Source organism: Megascapheus bottae, chromosome 2 (assembly GCF_031878675.1).
Source record: "Megascapheus bottae isolate mThoBot1 chromosome 2, mThoBot2.hap1, whole genome shotgun sequence".
In the NCBI taxonomy this organism is placed as follows: Eukaryota; Metazoa; Chordata; class Mammalia; order Rodentia; family Geomyidae; genus Megascapheus; species Megascapheus bottae.
The window spans coordinates 39264186-39280849 of record NC_143510.1 but is presented as its reverse complement, the minus strand read 5'-3'; the positions used below and the strand labels follow the sequence as shown (position 1 = coordinate 39280849).

Genomic DNA, 16664 nt, shown 5'->3' with positions numbered 1-16664 from the left:
ATGTTTGCTTCTTAAAAGCAATTCTCAGTTAACAGTAATCAAAGATGGGTATCTGTCAGATAGCTAATCGTTAACAATATCATCCATCTGATTTGCCTGGTAAAGATTGTTGGCCAGTAATGAAATCTGCTGATATCTGAAAGGAAATATATTGATGGCTTTGTATCCAGAGTTTTCCAGAAAGAATCTAAAAGAAAAATATTCTGTTTTGTAGAACTAAAAATTCAGAGGGCAGTTTGGGTTCTCACTAAGTCTGAAACCAAGCATAAAATTAGTATCCTCATGGTTGAATAGCAACACAAATCCAACTCAAAATGAGTAGTTCTGGTTTTTGGCTTTTTATGTTTGTTGCTGTGTAAGTAGTGTGTGTGTGTGTGTGTGTACTCATACATATGTGTGCTGACACTGAGGTTTATTGTAGGGCCAGTGTACTTACTGTCCCTTAGCTTTTTGATCAAGACCTGTGCTCTATCATTTTGGCCACACCTTCACTTCTGGCCTTCCCACATTTTTTGTGGTTAATTGGATACAAACATCTCATGGATTCCTCTCCTGTCTAGTCTGGTTTTGAACTGTGATCCTCAAATCTCAGCCTCCTGAGTAGCTAGGATTACAGGCCTGAGCCACCAGATCCCAACTTTAAAATATTTCTTAAATTAAATTCTTGATCATACCTTCCAACCATCTAAAAATCTATCTCTTCTACAAAATCCTCCATTTCATCAAATTGAACCCTGTTACTTCAGTTCTGCAGGCTTCATAGGTCAGTTACCCTTGAAGCATCTCTCACACAGACCAACAACTGGTCCAGAATCTGGCTTCTGAATTGATCAAGAATCTGCCACTTCTAGGTCTGGTGGATCAGGACTGTGGAGACTCACTGGTTAGCCTGTTACCCTGTTCCTTCTTTTGACCACAATGATGGTCCTGAGTATGTCACATCTCTGCCCAGCACCTTTTAGAGAGAGTGTGTATGTGTGTACATATATACATATATAAGAATATAAACACAAGTATCTATATCAGTATATGTATATACATATAGAACTAAATATATACTCATTTGTGTGTATATTGATATATGCATGTGTGTAATGACTATAAGTACATATATCATACATATTGATACATTCATATATACATATATGTATACATGTGCATATATATACACATACATAATGCATTCCTCACTGCTAGGGCTTTATACAGATACAAACTCAGTGTCAATTGACTTCCATTTTAAGACTATATCCTTACATCTTCTGGGAATCACTATCACCTTCCCTGCTCTACTTTTGTATTCCTAAGAGCCACTACACACATACACAGGAACACACACACCATGTTGCCTTTGTTTGTTGTATTACTATATCCCAGCAGCTTCAACTGGAATGTCATTTTTTACCTTACCTTTTAACCTGATTTCCTCATTGGCTTTACCATTCTTGAATTCTGTCTTAATTGTGCAGTCAGTTGGAGTCTGATAAGTATTGTTAAGTAAGCAACGACTATCTCCATCTCTTCTCTTGGTTTTCTGCATGATTTTAACCTAGGTTGCATTTCAGAGTTGCAATATTGCAACAGTACCTCAATGGCTAATTTCTGGCACCCAAAAACTTCCGGGGATGTTGGTATCTTCTTTTTCATAGCTATGCTCAAAACTAAATAGGCTGCTCATTGGCTTATCTCAGGCTAAGGTCCACTTGAGAAACAGTGGTGGTCAGTCAGAAAAGTCTGATTGGCTTGATTTGAATCACATGTCCAGACCCTGCTAAACGAAGGGTACCTTTATTTTCTGCCTTATTATTTGAACATGAATATCCACTTGAGAAAATTGTGTAATATTTAATGGCACAGTCAATTTTCACATCAGATTTTTTGCTTTTCAAAAGAATGGAAAGTTCATCCATGGAATTTAAGCCAAAATGCCTTTAAGGTAGCCAATTAAATATGTCCTTCAAAAGTGAAACTGAAATGTGAATAAAACAGCCACTAGAAGAATGAGTGAATATTTCATCAGTTTTTAATAAAGTGAATATTTCTACATGAAACCTTGTTTGGAAATTGTAAAGCTATCAGATATACAGTTTAATTATATAGTCATCCACTTTAATGTACGGCTTAGTATACATACTAAAGCAAATTGTCCAACTCTTTTATTTGTAATTTTCCCTCTCAGTTTTTGCCCTTTGTAGAATTCCCCTTTACTAATATGCATTTAATATTTCTATTTAAAACTAATTTTAATATCTTTAATAGATATAAAAAAGAATCTAACTTGGTATCAGAGCCACTAGAGAAACAGTGTCATTCCTATAAGAAGTTTTCACACAGTTTTTAACAATAAGAACTAGTTCTATGAACTATCTGCAAGCCTCTCTCTTAGAGACTTGCAGTCTATGTGAGTATGTTGTACTTGCTCCTGGTTTGTGATGTGAATATATCAGGAATATTAAAGATGATATCATCCATGAATCCACCTTGCTCTTCAAACTACTGAGATAAAATAGGAATTTCCCTCCAGATGTTTGCATTTCAGTTTCTGAGTTTTTTTTTTTAGTTTTATGCCACGAATCACCCACCACCACAGTGGTGTACTTTACATGTTAACAGGGCATCCTTGGGTTTAACAGTACTTCTTTGTTGTGGTTCTAGGCTTCGGCCAACCTATTCCTTATTCACTGAGCTCTGAAGAAAGATAAAAACACATTATTGGGGCTGAGAATTCGGCCTAGTGTAGAGTGCTTGTCTAGCATGCACGAAGACCCAGGTTCGATTCCTCGATACCATATACATAGAAAAAAGCTGGAAGTGGTGCTGAGGCTCAAGTGGTAGAGCTTTAGCCTTGAGAAAGTCCAGGGACAGTGCCCTGAGTTCAAGCCCAGGGGTGGCAAACAAAAAAAAAATATTGAACTAAAAGTCAGACAGAAAGATTCAGCAAATGGAGACTCAAGTAAATCGTCTAGCCAAGTTTTTAACTATATGAAGTTTATTTTATTATATCTTTAGAATCATTGTGAAAAATCTATCCTGTTTGACCTGTGGAATCCTCTGTAATACAGGAAATGTCCTTTGTGTTTTTATAATCCAGTGAAAGAAAATTTGTTCATGTAAATTATTGGTATGAAAAGCAAAGGAAGACTTTTCTTGGAATTACACGTTGGGCCTCCAAGCCAATCTTTTCCTAGTTTTTGGATGAGTCAAACAGTGGATATTTGTGTCGTATTTTGAAGTATTTAGCCAATTGCCTGTGATGTGAAACATTAACTATTTTTATACTGGTTGAGTGATGTCAACACAAATTATCTCATAATTGAATAGAACATGTCCTGTGGTTGTTTGATTGTCACAACTTACTAAAAAATGTTGATCATCTTAAGTAATGTCCAAGTGCAATTTGTACTTTTCAGCTACTGGTGATAAGATTCATAGTATTACCATCCGGTAGCTAAGGAAGAGAGTCAAGAAACATACTGAGTTTTGTATAATTAATCACAGCAAGCATATGTTCCTACATGTAGGATAGAACCCAATGTGAAAAGTCCTAGATGTTCTGTCAACTTCCTCTTACCCACTAAGCTGAACAGCAGTAGGCATTGGACAAAGAATTGAGCCTGTTGTGCCTCTTCAGTTTACCTTTCAGTAATTGTGTGTCTTAGGATATTTAAAAGAAAAATTTGGTGGCTGAGTATGTCTCCATAATCCCAGCATCCAGATAAATGAGGCACGAGGATCACCAGTTTGAGTTTAGTCTGTGCTTCTAGTGGAACTCTGACTCAAAAGAATAACAGCAAAATTATAATTGTAGGAAAGGACATCGATGATGAAATGGACATTCTTTACCCTTGTGAAATAGCTTGTTAAGTAGTGTCAAACCCATTGACACTGCTGAACAAGACATCATCAGAATTCTTTCCCTCTGAGGATCTATACCACTAGACAATCTCTTCTTTCCCCTCTTACCAACCCTGCTGTTTCTAAATCTCGTCACTCCATATACCTTCTACAATGGGATGCTAGATTACTTACAGTTTATTGATTGCCAGTGTGAGAATTCCATTTCTAAAGATGAACAATATTCCCTTCCATCCATAGACCATGATTTACTTATCCATTCATCTGGTGATGGATATTTAAACTTGATTTGTTTCCAGTTTTTTGGCTACTATGAATAATTCTGATATGAACATGCATATTAAACTTATTTCATAACTCTCTAAATCCAGGTGACCCCTTGTTGCAATGCAAGATACTGAGGATTGAGCAAATAATGTTATGTAAAAGCATATTTTGCATATTGTACACATTGGAAATGCATGCTAAGCACAAGTGATTAAGAAAGAATCTTGAACATGGAATGAAGTTTTACTTGAGCCAGCATTACACAGATGGTGTTTTTCTTACCAGTGGTATTAAGAGACATAATTGTTAAAATGATTCACAAACATCTTTCTGATTTTTAATATTTAAAGTGAAACATTCACTTCATTTGTTCTGTAGAATACCCCTAAACAGAAGTAGTATATCCAGCTCATTATTGTGCTAGTAATATTTCTTGAAATGAGACTAAAATGGATGTTTATGGGTTTTTGTAATGATAGCTTTTTTAAAACATTAGAGTAGACAAAATGATACCTGACTATCTGAAAATACTGATGTGATTCCAGAAGAGCAGTCAGACTCAGAACAAACTTCTTTTATTTTTCCTTTGCTTTCCTATTTCTCTTTTTGTCATTGCAAAAACGTATTCATTTCTGACTGAAGTCATCTATTTTGGGACTTGGACAAGATAAACCTCAATTTATAGTCATTACCTCTGCAAGCTCTGTGGTGAAACTCCCAACTTTCTCTTGCCTCTAAGCACATATCATCTGGCAAAACACACTCTACTAAAGTGCATTGTCTTGGGCTACACCAAATGCAACCTGTTCTTTTTTTGTTATTGTTGTTGGTCATGGGGATTGAGCTCAGGGCCTGCCAGCTGTCCCTGAGCTCTTTGCTCAAGGCTAGTACACTACTACTTTGAACTACAGCTCCACTTCCAGTTTTCTGGTGGTTAATTGGAGATTAGAGATTCATGGACTTTCCTGACCTTGCTGGCTTTGAACCAAGATCCTCAAATCTCAGCCTCCTGAGTAGCTAGAATGACAAGTGTATGCCACTCAGCACCTAGCCAAACCTCTTCTTTATACTAACTGCTGTCAGACTTAAGAGTCACAGTCTGGAGAGCTGCACTAACAGGTGAACTTTTTTGTCATTTGCTGAGCAAGCAGAGGCGCTCATTAGTATTCCAACACAGAGCAACTGCTATTATTCTTCCTTTCTTCTATTTTGATCAGTCTTAGCTGACCTAAACTCATTGTTAGCATCAGATATGCACATTTAAAGACAATGTAAAATAGTGTTGAGGTTACTATAGACAACAGAACTCCTTGTTTGTTGTTATTTTCCCCATCTATAATTCTGATGGCATTTTGTTCAGGGTGTTAGTCAATGAGGTTTGGAAATTCCTCTGGAGACACAATCTTTTATATCATTTTCTCATTAAAAATTCAGTTAACCAAATCACATACTGTGCAAAATCCAGACTTAGCAATCTATGCCAGCACTGTTTGGCACAGTCATGATGCTGTTGACAAGCAAGTAGGTATGCTAGTTGCGTTACCAACGATAACAAAGCCAATATCCTGTGTCCCATCTGTGCTGATGTTGACAAATAGCATTGGCTACCATGTCATCCCCAGCCCCACCCTTTACATGAGCTTCCTGTCTGGTATTCACGGGAGAGAGCTAAGCTATGCATCCAATTCATAATCCTCAGTAGCGTTCTAGTGTTCTTGCCCAATTCTTCTCAAAAATTGATTTAAACTTGGAAAATGAAGACTTGAAAATATGGACTTAGCTGTGGCAATTTCTCCGTGTGTGTAGCTTGATCCTTCATGAGAATAAATCTCAGGAAGCCTTATTTTTGATTGCCTCACATTTTTGCTCATCTCATGATCAAAGACTGGCTTTAAAATCAGCCACACTTCATTTTGTGCAGATTTAAGCTGCTCATTTGCCAATGTCTTTCAGCCTCTGACAAGCCATGGTACCTGCTGGTCTGGGTTCAGCAACAGCCATCCCTCTTGTGGTGGATAAAGGAATGTCCTTCTCTACCAATGTTTTCTTTCTTTTTTTTTCTTTTTTTTTATTGTAATTAGTAAAAGGGTTACATGATATTTGCCAGATAGAAGGTGCATTAATTCACATACATTGATACCCTTTCACATGTCTTGGTACCCATTTCCCTTCCCCCCCACACCCCCCTCCCGTCTTGGTTTTCCCCCCTTCCCTATCAAATTTCAAATATCCAAATACAAATAAATTCAATATATCAGATAACAAAGTGAGATACTATACCAATATGAGATAACCAAGGGATAGCAAAGGAGATGAGAGACAACATAGTACATTAAGGACAACAATCATTCATTATATGGCTTTTGTTTCAATATCCTGGAGGTCCTTTCAATTAGCTTCACATTATATGGCCTTATGTATCAAGATTTTGCTCTATTGCAGATCTCTGATAGTAGAGCCCAGGGTTTCTACTGATTATGACGAATGAGGGAAACCATTGAGCCTAAGTTCCTTTGAGTCTGGCTTACTTCACTTAATATGACTTTTTCTAAGTCTTTCCATTTCCTAACAAATGGGGTGATGTCATTCTGGGACATGATATGCAATGGGTGCAAACTCTCCCAGCCAGTGTGATGAATAGGATAAGATGGATTTTTCTCACAATTGAGGGAAAATACTGTTTTAATTCTCACAATGAGACTAAAGGAGGATATTCTTAGGAGAGGACCACAAAGGCTAAATAGCTACGTCATGCACTCATATATTTATCAAAATGAATCCTAGGAAATGGAAACTAAAGTTTTCTTTTTATTTAAATTTTAATTAATTAATTTTTTTGTGAATTCTGGGGCTTGAAGTCAGGGCCTGGACACTGTCTTTGGACATATTTTGGTCAAAGCTAGCGCTCTGCCACTTGAGCCACAGCACCACTTCTGGCTTTTTCTGCATATGTGATACCAAGGAATTGAACCCAGGGATTCATGCATGCTAGGCGAGCACTCTACCACTAGGCTACTCTCCCAGATCCAAGTTTTCTTTTTCTTTGTTGCTTTTTTTCTTTTCTTTTTATCTTGTTTGTTAGCTTGTCTTTCTTTGGGAGGCTAAGCAGGGGTCACAGAAATGGTGGGACAGAGGTTGAACAAATGGGATTCACTGGAGAGAGCCAGGGCAAGGCTGACACTATTCAAAAAGAAATTTCCTCATTACCTGACTTATGTAACTGTAACCCCTCTGGACATCACCTTTACAACAACAACTAAAAAATAAAATAAGGAAATTTAGAAGCCACCTACTTACTACTATATCCTACTTACTACTATAATCCTAGCTACTCAGTTGCCTAAGGAAGATCTGATGATTGTGGTTTAAAGACAGCTTGAGCAGGCTAGAGTATAAGAGTTATTTCTTTCAATGATCCATCAAAAAAGCCAGAAGTGGAACTATGGCTCAGGTGGTAGAGCACTAGCCTTAGGCAAAAAAGCTAAGAAACGGCAACCAGATCCTGAGTTCAAGCCCCAATACCAACACATGTATTAGAGTGGAATAGAATGGAATAGAATAAAAAATGGAACTATTCTGTTACTTTTTCTAGCTCTGCCTATACATGATGCATTACTAGCTCAAGACTTCTACTTTGACAGTACCTCTATATTGTAAAATATTACTCCGTACTCAACTTGACTTTGATGTTTTGTTTTGCATTTCAAGCACCCAGTCAGCCACCAGGAAATGTTGTGTGGAATGCTACAGACACAAAAGTATTACTTAATTGGGAGCAAGTAAGAGCAATGGAGAATGAATCAGAAGTAACAGGATATAAAGTAAGTAGGTTCATTTATAATACTTTATTTTCCTGCTTTTGGAAACATTTTTCAAGAGAAGCTGGGATAGATGGATTCTTTAACATGCCTATGCACTGTATTCTCTGCCTAATTTTGATACAGGTATGAAGCTTCAGATAAAGAGCATTGTCCCTGAAGTATCTACTTTTTGTATTGGCTTTTTTGTGTGTGATCTTGTATTTGAACTTGGGGGCTCCCACTTCCTAGGAAAATATTCCGACACATGAACCAGATCTTTTCTGCTCTAGTTCTTCTTCAGATAGATTTAGTCCTCCTACTTCTGCTTCTCATGTCGCTGGGTTTATTTGTTAATTGTATCTTAACCACTGAGGCTCACCACATCTCTGCTTTCAAAAGATTATTTTTGATCAGCATTCAAGGTCTACACAGTGTGGCTCTGAATTTTCTCTGCAGCCTCACCAGTATCCACCATTTGTCAAGCTCTTCTGTGAAAATTCACTGTGTCTCCAACTTCAAGGTGTCAGAACCTAGTGTTTCTTCTCTGTGCTGATTTATATAATCTCGGGCCTAGAGACAAAGCTGGGAATGTGGTTTATCTCCTAGGAATATAGAAAGCCAGGCAACAACCCCAGGTAATTTCTGAGTGATGGGTTTAGAGAAGTAAACAAAGCAGCCATTCTAAGAATTGTATCATCTAATCCTGCATTTTAGGTTTTCTATAGGACTAGCAGTCAGAGTCATACACAAGTGCTGAACACAAATAAAACTTCAGCAGAACTGCTGCTGCCAATCAAAGAGGACTACATTATCGAAGTTAAAGCCACAACAGATGGCGGAGATGGAACCAGCAGTGAGCAGATCAGGATTCCAAGAATAACTAGTAAGATGGTTAAACAGTTTATTTTTCCATCATAGTGAGATCACTTCCCCTCCCCCACCCATACTTTTCTCCCAGCATGTCTTTCATCTGAGTGCTGAAAAGGGTTAAGCCACAAGAGCAATATTCACAGGAGGATATCACCACAGGTGGTTGAAAAGCCAGAATTGGTGACCAGAGCAGAAGAAAACAATTTGACTTTTTGTTACTCAATCTGAGGAACACCTGAATTTGCCTTTGGATTACCTATTGCAGAATTCCCTAAACATTTCACAAAGCTGCTTTGAAACCCCAACACTGATTTCTGACTGTGAATATTGCTGGCTCAAACAGATGAGGCTATGACCCCTGTAATCCCATCACAGAAACCTGAATCAGGAGCATTGAAAGGTTGAGATCAGATTAAGCTATGTAGAAAATCTAGTCTTAAAATAAAAATTATACCTTACTATCCCAGTTATTTGCCTCCTACAAATTACTGAAAAAAATCTTACTAGTCCAGTAGTAAAGTTAACATTCTTAAGGTCATAAGCCATTTAAGAATCAAATCAAAATATCCTTTAAAAATATGTATATTCCTTATTTTAGGAGATTACATTAACTTTTCTTCTCAATAGAGAAACCTGGTTTCTACAGAAATTATACTTTGTGAGTGAAGGAAACCAGAGTTTGATGTTAATATTTTAGTCATAACAATGGTAGAAAAAACTTTATCTTGAAACTTTAACTTTGGAGTTTTCAGGCTCAGTTAGAGTCCTTGAGAGTATTTCAAATTTTGTTGATCCTAGTGGCATAAATACTTTTGCTCCCTGTTGTGGTTCATTGATATGGGCCTAGTTTATAGTCCTGGAAAACTAAGTCTGAAACTATTATCTTTAGTCACAGGTAAGGAATTGACCTTACCCTTAGACATAAAAGAGGTGAGGAAGCCCATTCTTTCTTACAAATGATGTAGAGTCAAACTTAAACCAAATAAACCAACCCATTCTTGGTAGAATGGCAACTACCTATCTCACAATTAAGGTCTTCAGTAAATGTCTGTTAAAACTATCTGGACTGTAGATCCATTTCAAACTATATTCACTTCAACAGACCAAAATAGGATTAATTTAAATTTACCTCACCATCATCATCATCATCATCATCATCATCATCATCATCAATATAGGTTATAAAATAATTAACATCTTACCTCTTGTTGCCTGAAGAATGGTAGGTAGCGTTAATATGAGAATATTATGAAGTGGTCCTATTGACTGACATAAATTCTATACCTCTGCAGGATCAGACATGATTTTTAGCATTTTGGGGCTGCTGGTCAAATTTGGCCTTTAGGTCTGATTTTGCAATTTTGCTGAGCTTGCATAGAGACCTCTGGGCTGGACACAGGGCTGGAGCTTTTATTGATTGGTCTTTTGAAAGATGATATTTTATATTGTGCACACTAACTTAGCTGCATTCAAGTACAAACAGGCAGATTTTCCTCCATCCCTTATTCATTGATGTTCTCTTTAATTAAATTTCTACATTACCCCACCCCTGGTTTGTTATCAAGTATAATTGTGCTTAAAATGATTACATTGTTTTTCCAATCTCAATTAAAGTTAATAGTAAAGGAACAAAGAGTAGAATTGTAAGAGCAGTTACTACATCACTCTTTTTATAGATATACTTGGCAACGAGTGTATGCTGCCTTGAGGACAAAATAAGAAATAAGAATTAGTAACTTGTGGTTCTAAGTTAGATTTACGTCATGATTTGATCTTTACAGAAGAAGCATTGTCTTTAGCATATTACTTACTCCATTTGGACTACTCTACAGATTAACATTAGACTTTAGAAAGGTATTTGTCGCAGTGTTGGAGGTAGGAAGTTCAAGACTAAGATGCCAGCAGATTTAAGGGCATTGTAAAGAGCTTCATCACCAACTGGGGACAGGATTTTAACATATGCTTATGGAGGAGATGTGAACACTCAGCCTCTAGTAGCTGGGTCACTTTTGGTACAGTCCTTATTAATGAAGTGTTTATCATCTTTGACAGATATGGACGCACGAGGATCCACTTCAGCCATCTTGATTGTCCACCCTATGTCAAGTTATATTCCTATGATACTGTTCTTTATTGTAAATGCTTTGTGGTAATAGTAACTCTTTTTAATAGAAATTGGAAAGTTCATTGCTTAATTAACTCCCAAAAAGAGTGCTTTCCTGAAACACAGTGATTATGCATGTTTTTTTTTCAATTCTGTGTTTTGAACTTTTTACTTCACTATAGGTAAAATACAAATATAATAAAAAAGCAGTAAATCCTTTTAGAGGAATCTGAAATGCCTTAATATTTACTTGATAAACCAAAGGAATTTGCATATTACATACTGCAGACTTTTGATATAAATGTTCTTAAACTATGAGTTTTATCACTGCCTATAATAATGAGACACATACACACACACACACACACACACACACACACACACACACGGTTTTTATTAGACTGAAAAAGCTCATCATTTAATCTGAATGTTCTCTCCCATTATTACAGAATTATTGTCAGACTTAATCAGTGTGGTTTTGAAACAGTGATTTAAATTCCCCAAGGGTGAAAATGCATTTAAGTAATTATCCTGTGGGAAAGGATGGCATGTGATTCCAAAGACTGTTTGAACATGCTGCTCTGAAGCTTAAGAGAAGGTGATTTGGTTTAGCATATCTGTAAATGGTTGTGAGACTCTACAAACCACTTTGCTCTCTTGTTCCTCTCAATTATTCATCTATAAAACAAGAAGGTAATAGCCATTGTATCTGAAATAACTGTCACTGGATAAAGAAGAAATGTGGAACATGCCTTGTCACCTCAAATGCAGTGTTCTTGTGTAAATCTTAGCGTGACTTTTTTTTTGAGTATTAGAAAGGTCTCAGGACCAGCCACAGGTTTGAGATATGCATTCTGTACTCTAGAATAATGCTCTTATGTCCTTCAAAGACAGTAAATTGAAATGAATGTCTTACATCCTTTCTCAGAAATTCAAACATGTTTAATGAAAAAATTGTTTCCTTCACACTGAAGGCTATATTAGAATGTGGTGGAGAAAATAAGAAATGAGCTGAATTTCAACCCAAATATTAAACACATGGAGCACAATTATTAATTTCCAATTTCTGATATCATTATGGGGGTGGTCTCTTTCTGTTTCTGTCTCTGTCTCTGTCTCTCTCTCTCTGTCTCTGTCTGTCTGTCTGTCTCTCTCTGTTTTTGTCTCTCCCTGTCTCACTATGTTCCTCTCTCTCTTGTCTGTCTCTTTTTGTCTCTGTTTCTCTCTGTCTCTCTCTCTGTCTCTCTCTCTGTCTCTCTGTCTCTTTCTCTCTCTCTCTGTCAATGTCAGTGATGGATTTTTAATGAAACCTCACTGTCTATCTCAGTGAGTCAGACAGATGTTTTAGTGCTTTAGTTAAATTTGTAATAGAACCATGACAGTACTGCTGACTTTGAAGTGTATGACTCAGTTTTTTTCAATATGTGTTTTTCAAAGATTGGTGAAGATATGACTACAGAGCAATGTGTAAGGAGTGCATGAAAATCGGCAGATTGAGTGTTAGACACTCAATCAATTTTTTACCTCTTTCACAACAATTTCACATTTTGATGAAACTTGTTCCTATTTCCAAACATCAGAATTTTGAACCAGTGGTTTAGCTCCCAGGAAAGATTAAAAATTAGCAAAATTTTTATCTCCCCATGAAGACTTTAGAGACTCCATTTAAGTCAATATATAAGAAAAGAGAAAAATTTCATTTAAGTCATTATGTAAGAAATGAGAAAAGATCTATGACTTTCTCTGGAAATTCTGTATATACTGTATATATCAACAAATACAATCTGAGTGACGAGTTACTTTCATATGATCAATGTTATTTCTGGTCAAAAGTAGGGAAACACTTTGGCCAACATTTGTAATTTACCTGTTATGGAGTTGTATCTTTTTATTACCTAGTAACTCCTTTCATTTGTTGCTATACTCACCATTTCCAAGATGATTGTGTTCTCATTTGATGATATTTCTAGCACTATATCTCCATGAGATATGCACATTGTTTCATATTGAAAAGTATAAAATTTATCTTGAAATCCCTGTGTGTGTATCCTATGGTTATTTGTATGTATGATTTTCTATTATTCAAATAAAATTTATATCAATCAAATATTTCTTCAGTGTGTTATAATCCGAGAACCATTTCAGGGAACACAGGAGAACAATGTGTTCATCACATTAGTTCTAACCTTTCTTACATTTTTTAGCAAATATTGAAACTATCTGTCTCTTCACAAGACATATACAAAATGATCTTTATACCCTACTGACTCAGTAAAATGGGCTATTTCAGACAATGACCCTAGAGTACAAGTGTTGCAAGCTGTATAAAGTAAAAGAAGAAAGACAGAAATTTTACTTTATAGAATTGTATCCCAACTTTGCTACCAATTTTATTTGGTGGTGGGTGAGTGGATTCTTCTGTATTTTAACAAACGTGATTTTTTTTTGTTTGGCTTGGGGATTGATGTTTTGTTGTTTTGCTTTGTTTTGTTTGTCAGTCATGGGTCTTAAAGTCAAGGTCTTCACACTGTCCCAGAGCTTTTTAGCTCCCGGCTAGCACTGTACCGCTATAAGCCACAGTGCCACTTCGGAATTTTTGGTGATTAATTGGAGATAAGAATCTCACAGACTTTCTTGCCTAGACTGGCTATGAGCTGTGATCCTCAGATCTCAACCTCTTGAGTAGCTAGGATTACAGGCATCAGCCATTGGTGCCTGGTGGCGGTATTTTTTTAATTGATCCTTATTTGCAAGATTCTTCACAGAACTCCTTGTTATTAGTGTTAGAGACTTGATTTTAGTCATTTTTCTGGTATATTATATTCTAAGCTTTTGAAAAATGGACTAGAAAAAGATGTTTTAATTAGTAAATAAATTTAAATGTTTTTGTTGACATAAGGGAAATGGGAACAAAAGGAATAATTCAGTCCCTGTCTTACCCGAGAATCAGGTTTGTGTAGAGGCAGAAGAAATAAAGAAGACAACTATAGGCTAATATGTGTGATCTGTCTGTGAGTGAAGGTTTGTGTGTGTGTGGTATGTGCATGTTGGGCTTGGGATTTAAAATTTAAGGGATTGATGGACACATTAGTTCCCTTAATGAAATGGGAAAACCTGGAGAATGTGCAGAAACAGAGTCTGCCATCAAACAGTCCTAGTAGGTGAGGCTGCTGGGCCTAACAGAGGCCTCAAGTGGTAAAGCTCCTGCCTAGCAAGGAGGAGGCCCTGAGTTCAAGTTACAACCCCAGTACTAACCAGAACAAAGTGATAGACAGCGAAATGTCAAGATCACGTTTGAACTATACTCCCTCCATCTTAGTTGCATCCGCACTAGTTACTGGTCTTGTGATCTTACTTCAGTTTCTATTCTTCTCTAAGCCTCAGAAAGGAGACCATAGTAGAATTATCCTCCTGAGATCTTCAGTGACTACTAACTGTCCCTGTGCAGAAGTGTCCTCATTCATGAACTGAAGGCTGATGACATGGGAATACAGGGCTGGGAGGTAATAAGTGAGGGATGGGTATATATTAGGAGTCCTGCTCTTGCCATTATTTCTCCTGTTTTTAGGGAATGGTATACTGGAAAACAAGACATCTGTCTAAGTGTACCTAAAATAATCAGGTAAATTAATTTTATAATCAGGTACTTTTTCATATAAATATGACATTGACAGTGTTCAAAATCATATGTGCTGGATTACGTGCATGTAATCTTTTATTTTTGCTAAATTAATTTACCCTCATTTGTTAGGATCTATTAAACCAATTGTGTGGGTTTATTAAAAGATTTTATTAACACCGATTTTTACATCATATTTCAAATGCCATTTTTAGCAAACATTTTTTTTATTTAGCAGTACTAGAGTTCGAACTTAGGTCCTTTTCAAGCTAGCATTCTACCCCTGAAAGCGTGCTCCCAAAAGAGGGTCTTGCATTTATAGCTGGGCTCGCCAGAACTGATAGCCTCCTATTTAATCTTCCATGATAGCTGGATGATAGAACAGACCATCATGAACAACTTTCTCAATGGAGGTGAAGTCTCCAGAATGTTTACCCAGGCTAGCCTAATCTCTGCATTTGGAGCCACAAGGATTTCAGGTGTGAGCCACTACTGCTGCTAAGCCCAGCACACAGGACACAGGGTGAAAGTGATTTTGAAGATTGCACAGGACATTTTATGGAATTCTTAGTAGAATCGGATTCGGGACAGTTGGATGTCAAGCCATAAGTTCTGATAATTAGGACCTTCTTTTATCCCTCTTGAAATCAAATCCAAGAAAATTAGAGATTCTTAGCAAACATGCCAGATAGGAATGTGTAAGAATGCTTTACTCCTTACTGTTGGTCATAGTTTAAATTGGGGAACATGGGAATACTTCATGTTCATTATACAGGTTCTGTGTCTTCTGAAGATAGTGTGGGTTGGCTTTCAATAATTTTTACCACTTTCAGTAAAAGCCGACCAGTAGAATACAGTGACACACAGAAAATGTAGAAGTGACTCGAATGTCACATAGTCTGGTTTTTATTTTTCCAATTAAAATCCTGCATATTGTGTCATTCTTCACAATGCCAGCTTTTTTATGGAAAATTAATCTTAATTGGGTTCCTATTTCTGAAGTATTCTTATTTTTTCAAATATGAAAATTACACTGATACTTATTGTAATTTGGATATACTTCAGTAAATATTAGAGGCAAAACAAGCCCACAACTGCAATTATGCAATTAGCAATTAGTAAATTATACTATTCTCTGGAAAGAAAATATGTAAGCAGATTGGACTATAGTTCATTTACATTTTTAAGTTTTTCTGCTCTGGTTATTTAAACCCCTATCCTAATTTAACATACCTTGCTTTACATGTAGGCAATAATTACCTCTTGTATTTAAACAGAGCATTAATATAATGATAAGGGAAATTCACAGGAAATGAATACTCCTGTTAATTTGTCAGTTATTCTTGCCTTATGCTTATTGAAATTATCATAGGGCTTAATAATTGTGCCTTCATTCGTGGTACTTTGGGGAATGGACTTAGGTCCTGTGTAATTGGATATAATGTGAGAAACTCAGAGAAAGCAGAGACAAATGAGAAGGTAGGCAAATTAGCAGACTTCCTCAGGCATGAAACCATTCAAAATGATGGACACAGAGTTGTGTCCAAAGTACATCGTGGTAGCTTGCTGATGAGGGAGTGAATTGTCTGAATGTGACTGTTGTATTGGCATTTCCAGGACAGCGTGAAGAGAATGGCTTCCCATCCAAGACAGCACTTATAGAGATGATTCAGGTAAGTGCTTACTGGACTGTTAATCTCTGGCACAGTCTTCTCAGTGTACACTGCATGTCTTAAAGTGCTTAGAACTTGCTGAATTGAATCAGTAATGCTTTATTTTACTATTTCCTCTTACACTTTTATTTTTTTCCCTGAAGATGGTAGTTAGCATCATTAGAAGCATACAAACTATACAAAGCAGTTGAAATGATTACAAGCAAAAATATGTTTGTATTGAAAAAGCATATTGATGAAGACAGTACTGCCCTGTAGGTTAAGATTATTTGTTCCATAGGCTCAATGGTGTCCATCGTTTGTAATAATTAGTACGAACCTTGGACTCTCCTAGCAGAAGATTATAATAGCTCAAAACCTAGATACATAAGGCCATATAGGATGAGGCTAAATGAAAGGACCTCCAGGACATGGAAATGAACTATATAATGTGTGATTGTTGTTCTTAATGTACTAGGTTATTTCTCATCTCTTTT

General features: G+C 36.5%; 1 protein-coding gene across 2 annotated transcripts in view; it reads left to right on the top strand.

The window, feature by feature from the left end:
• The window catches only part of Cntn3 (contactin 3), a 259601-nt gene extending 246675 nt beyond the window's left edge, over positions 1-12926 (top strand). For both annotated transcript variants that reach the window (XM_090324132.1, XM_090324126.1), the window contains 3 exons: positions 7831-7943; positions 8637-8805; positions 10845-12926. In XM_090324132.1, the coding sequence (XP_090180258.1) occupies positions 7831-7943; positions 8637-8805; positions 10845-10945 (383 nt within the window). In that variant the 3' untranslated portion in view covers positions 10946-12926. The remainder of the gene's footprint in view (positions 1-7830; positions 7944-8636; positions 8806-10844) is intronic.
• Positions 12927-16664: the final 3738 nt, after the last annotated feature.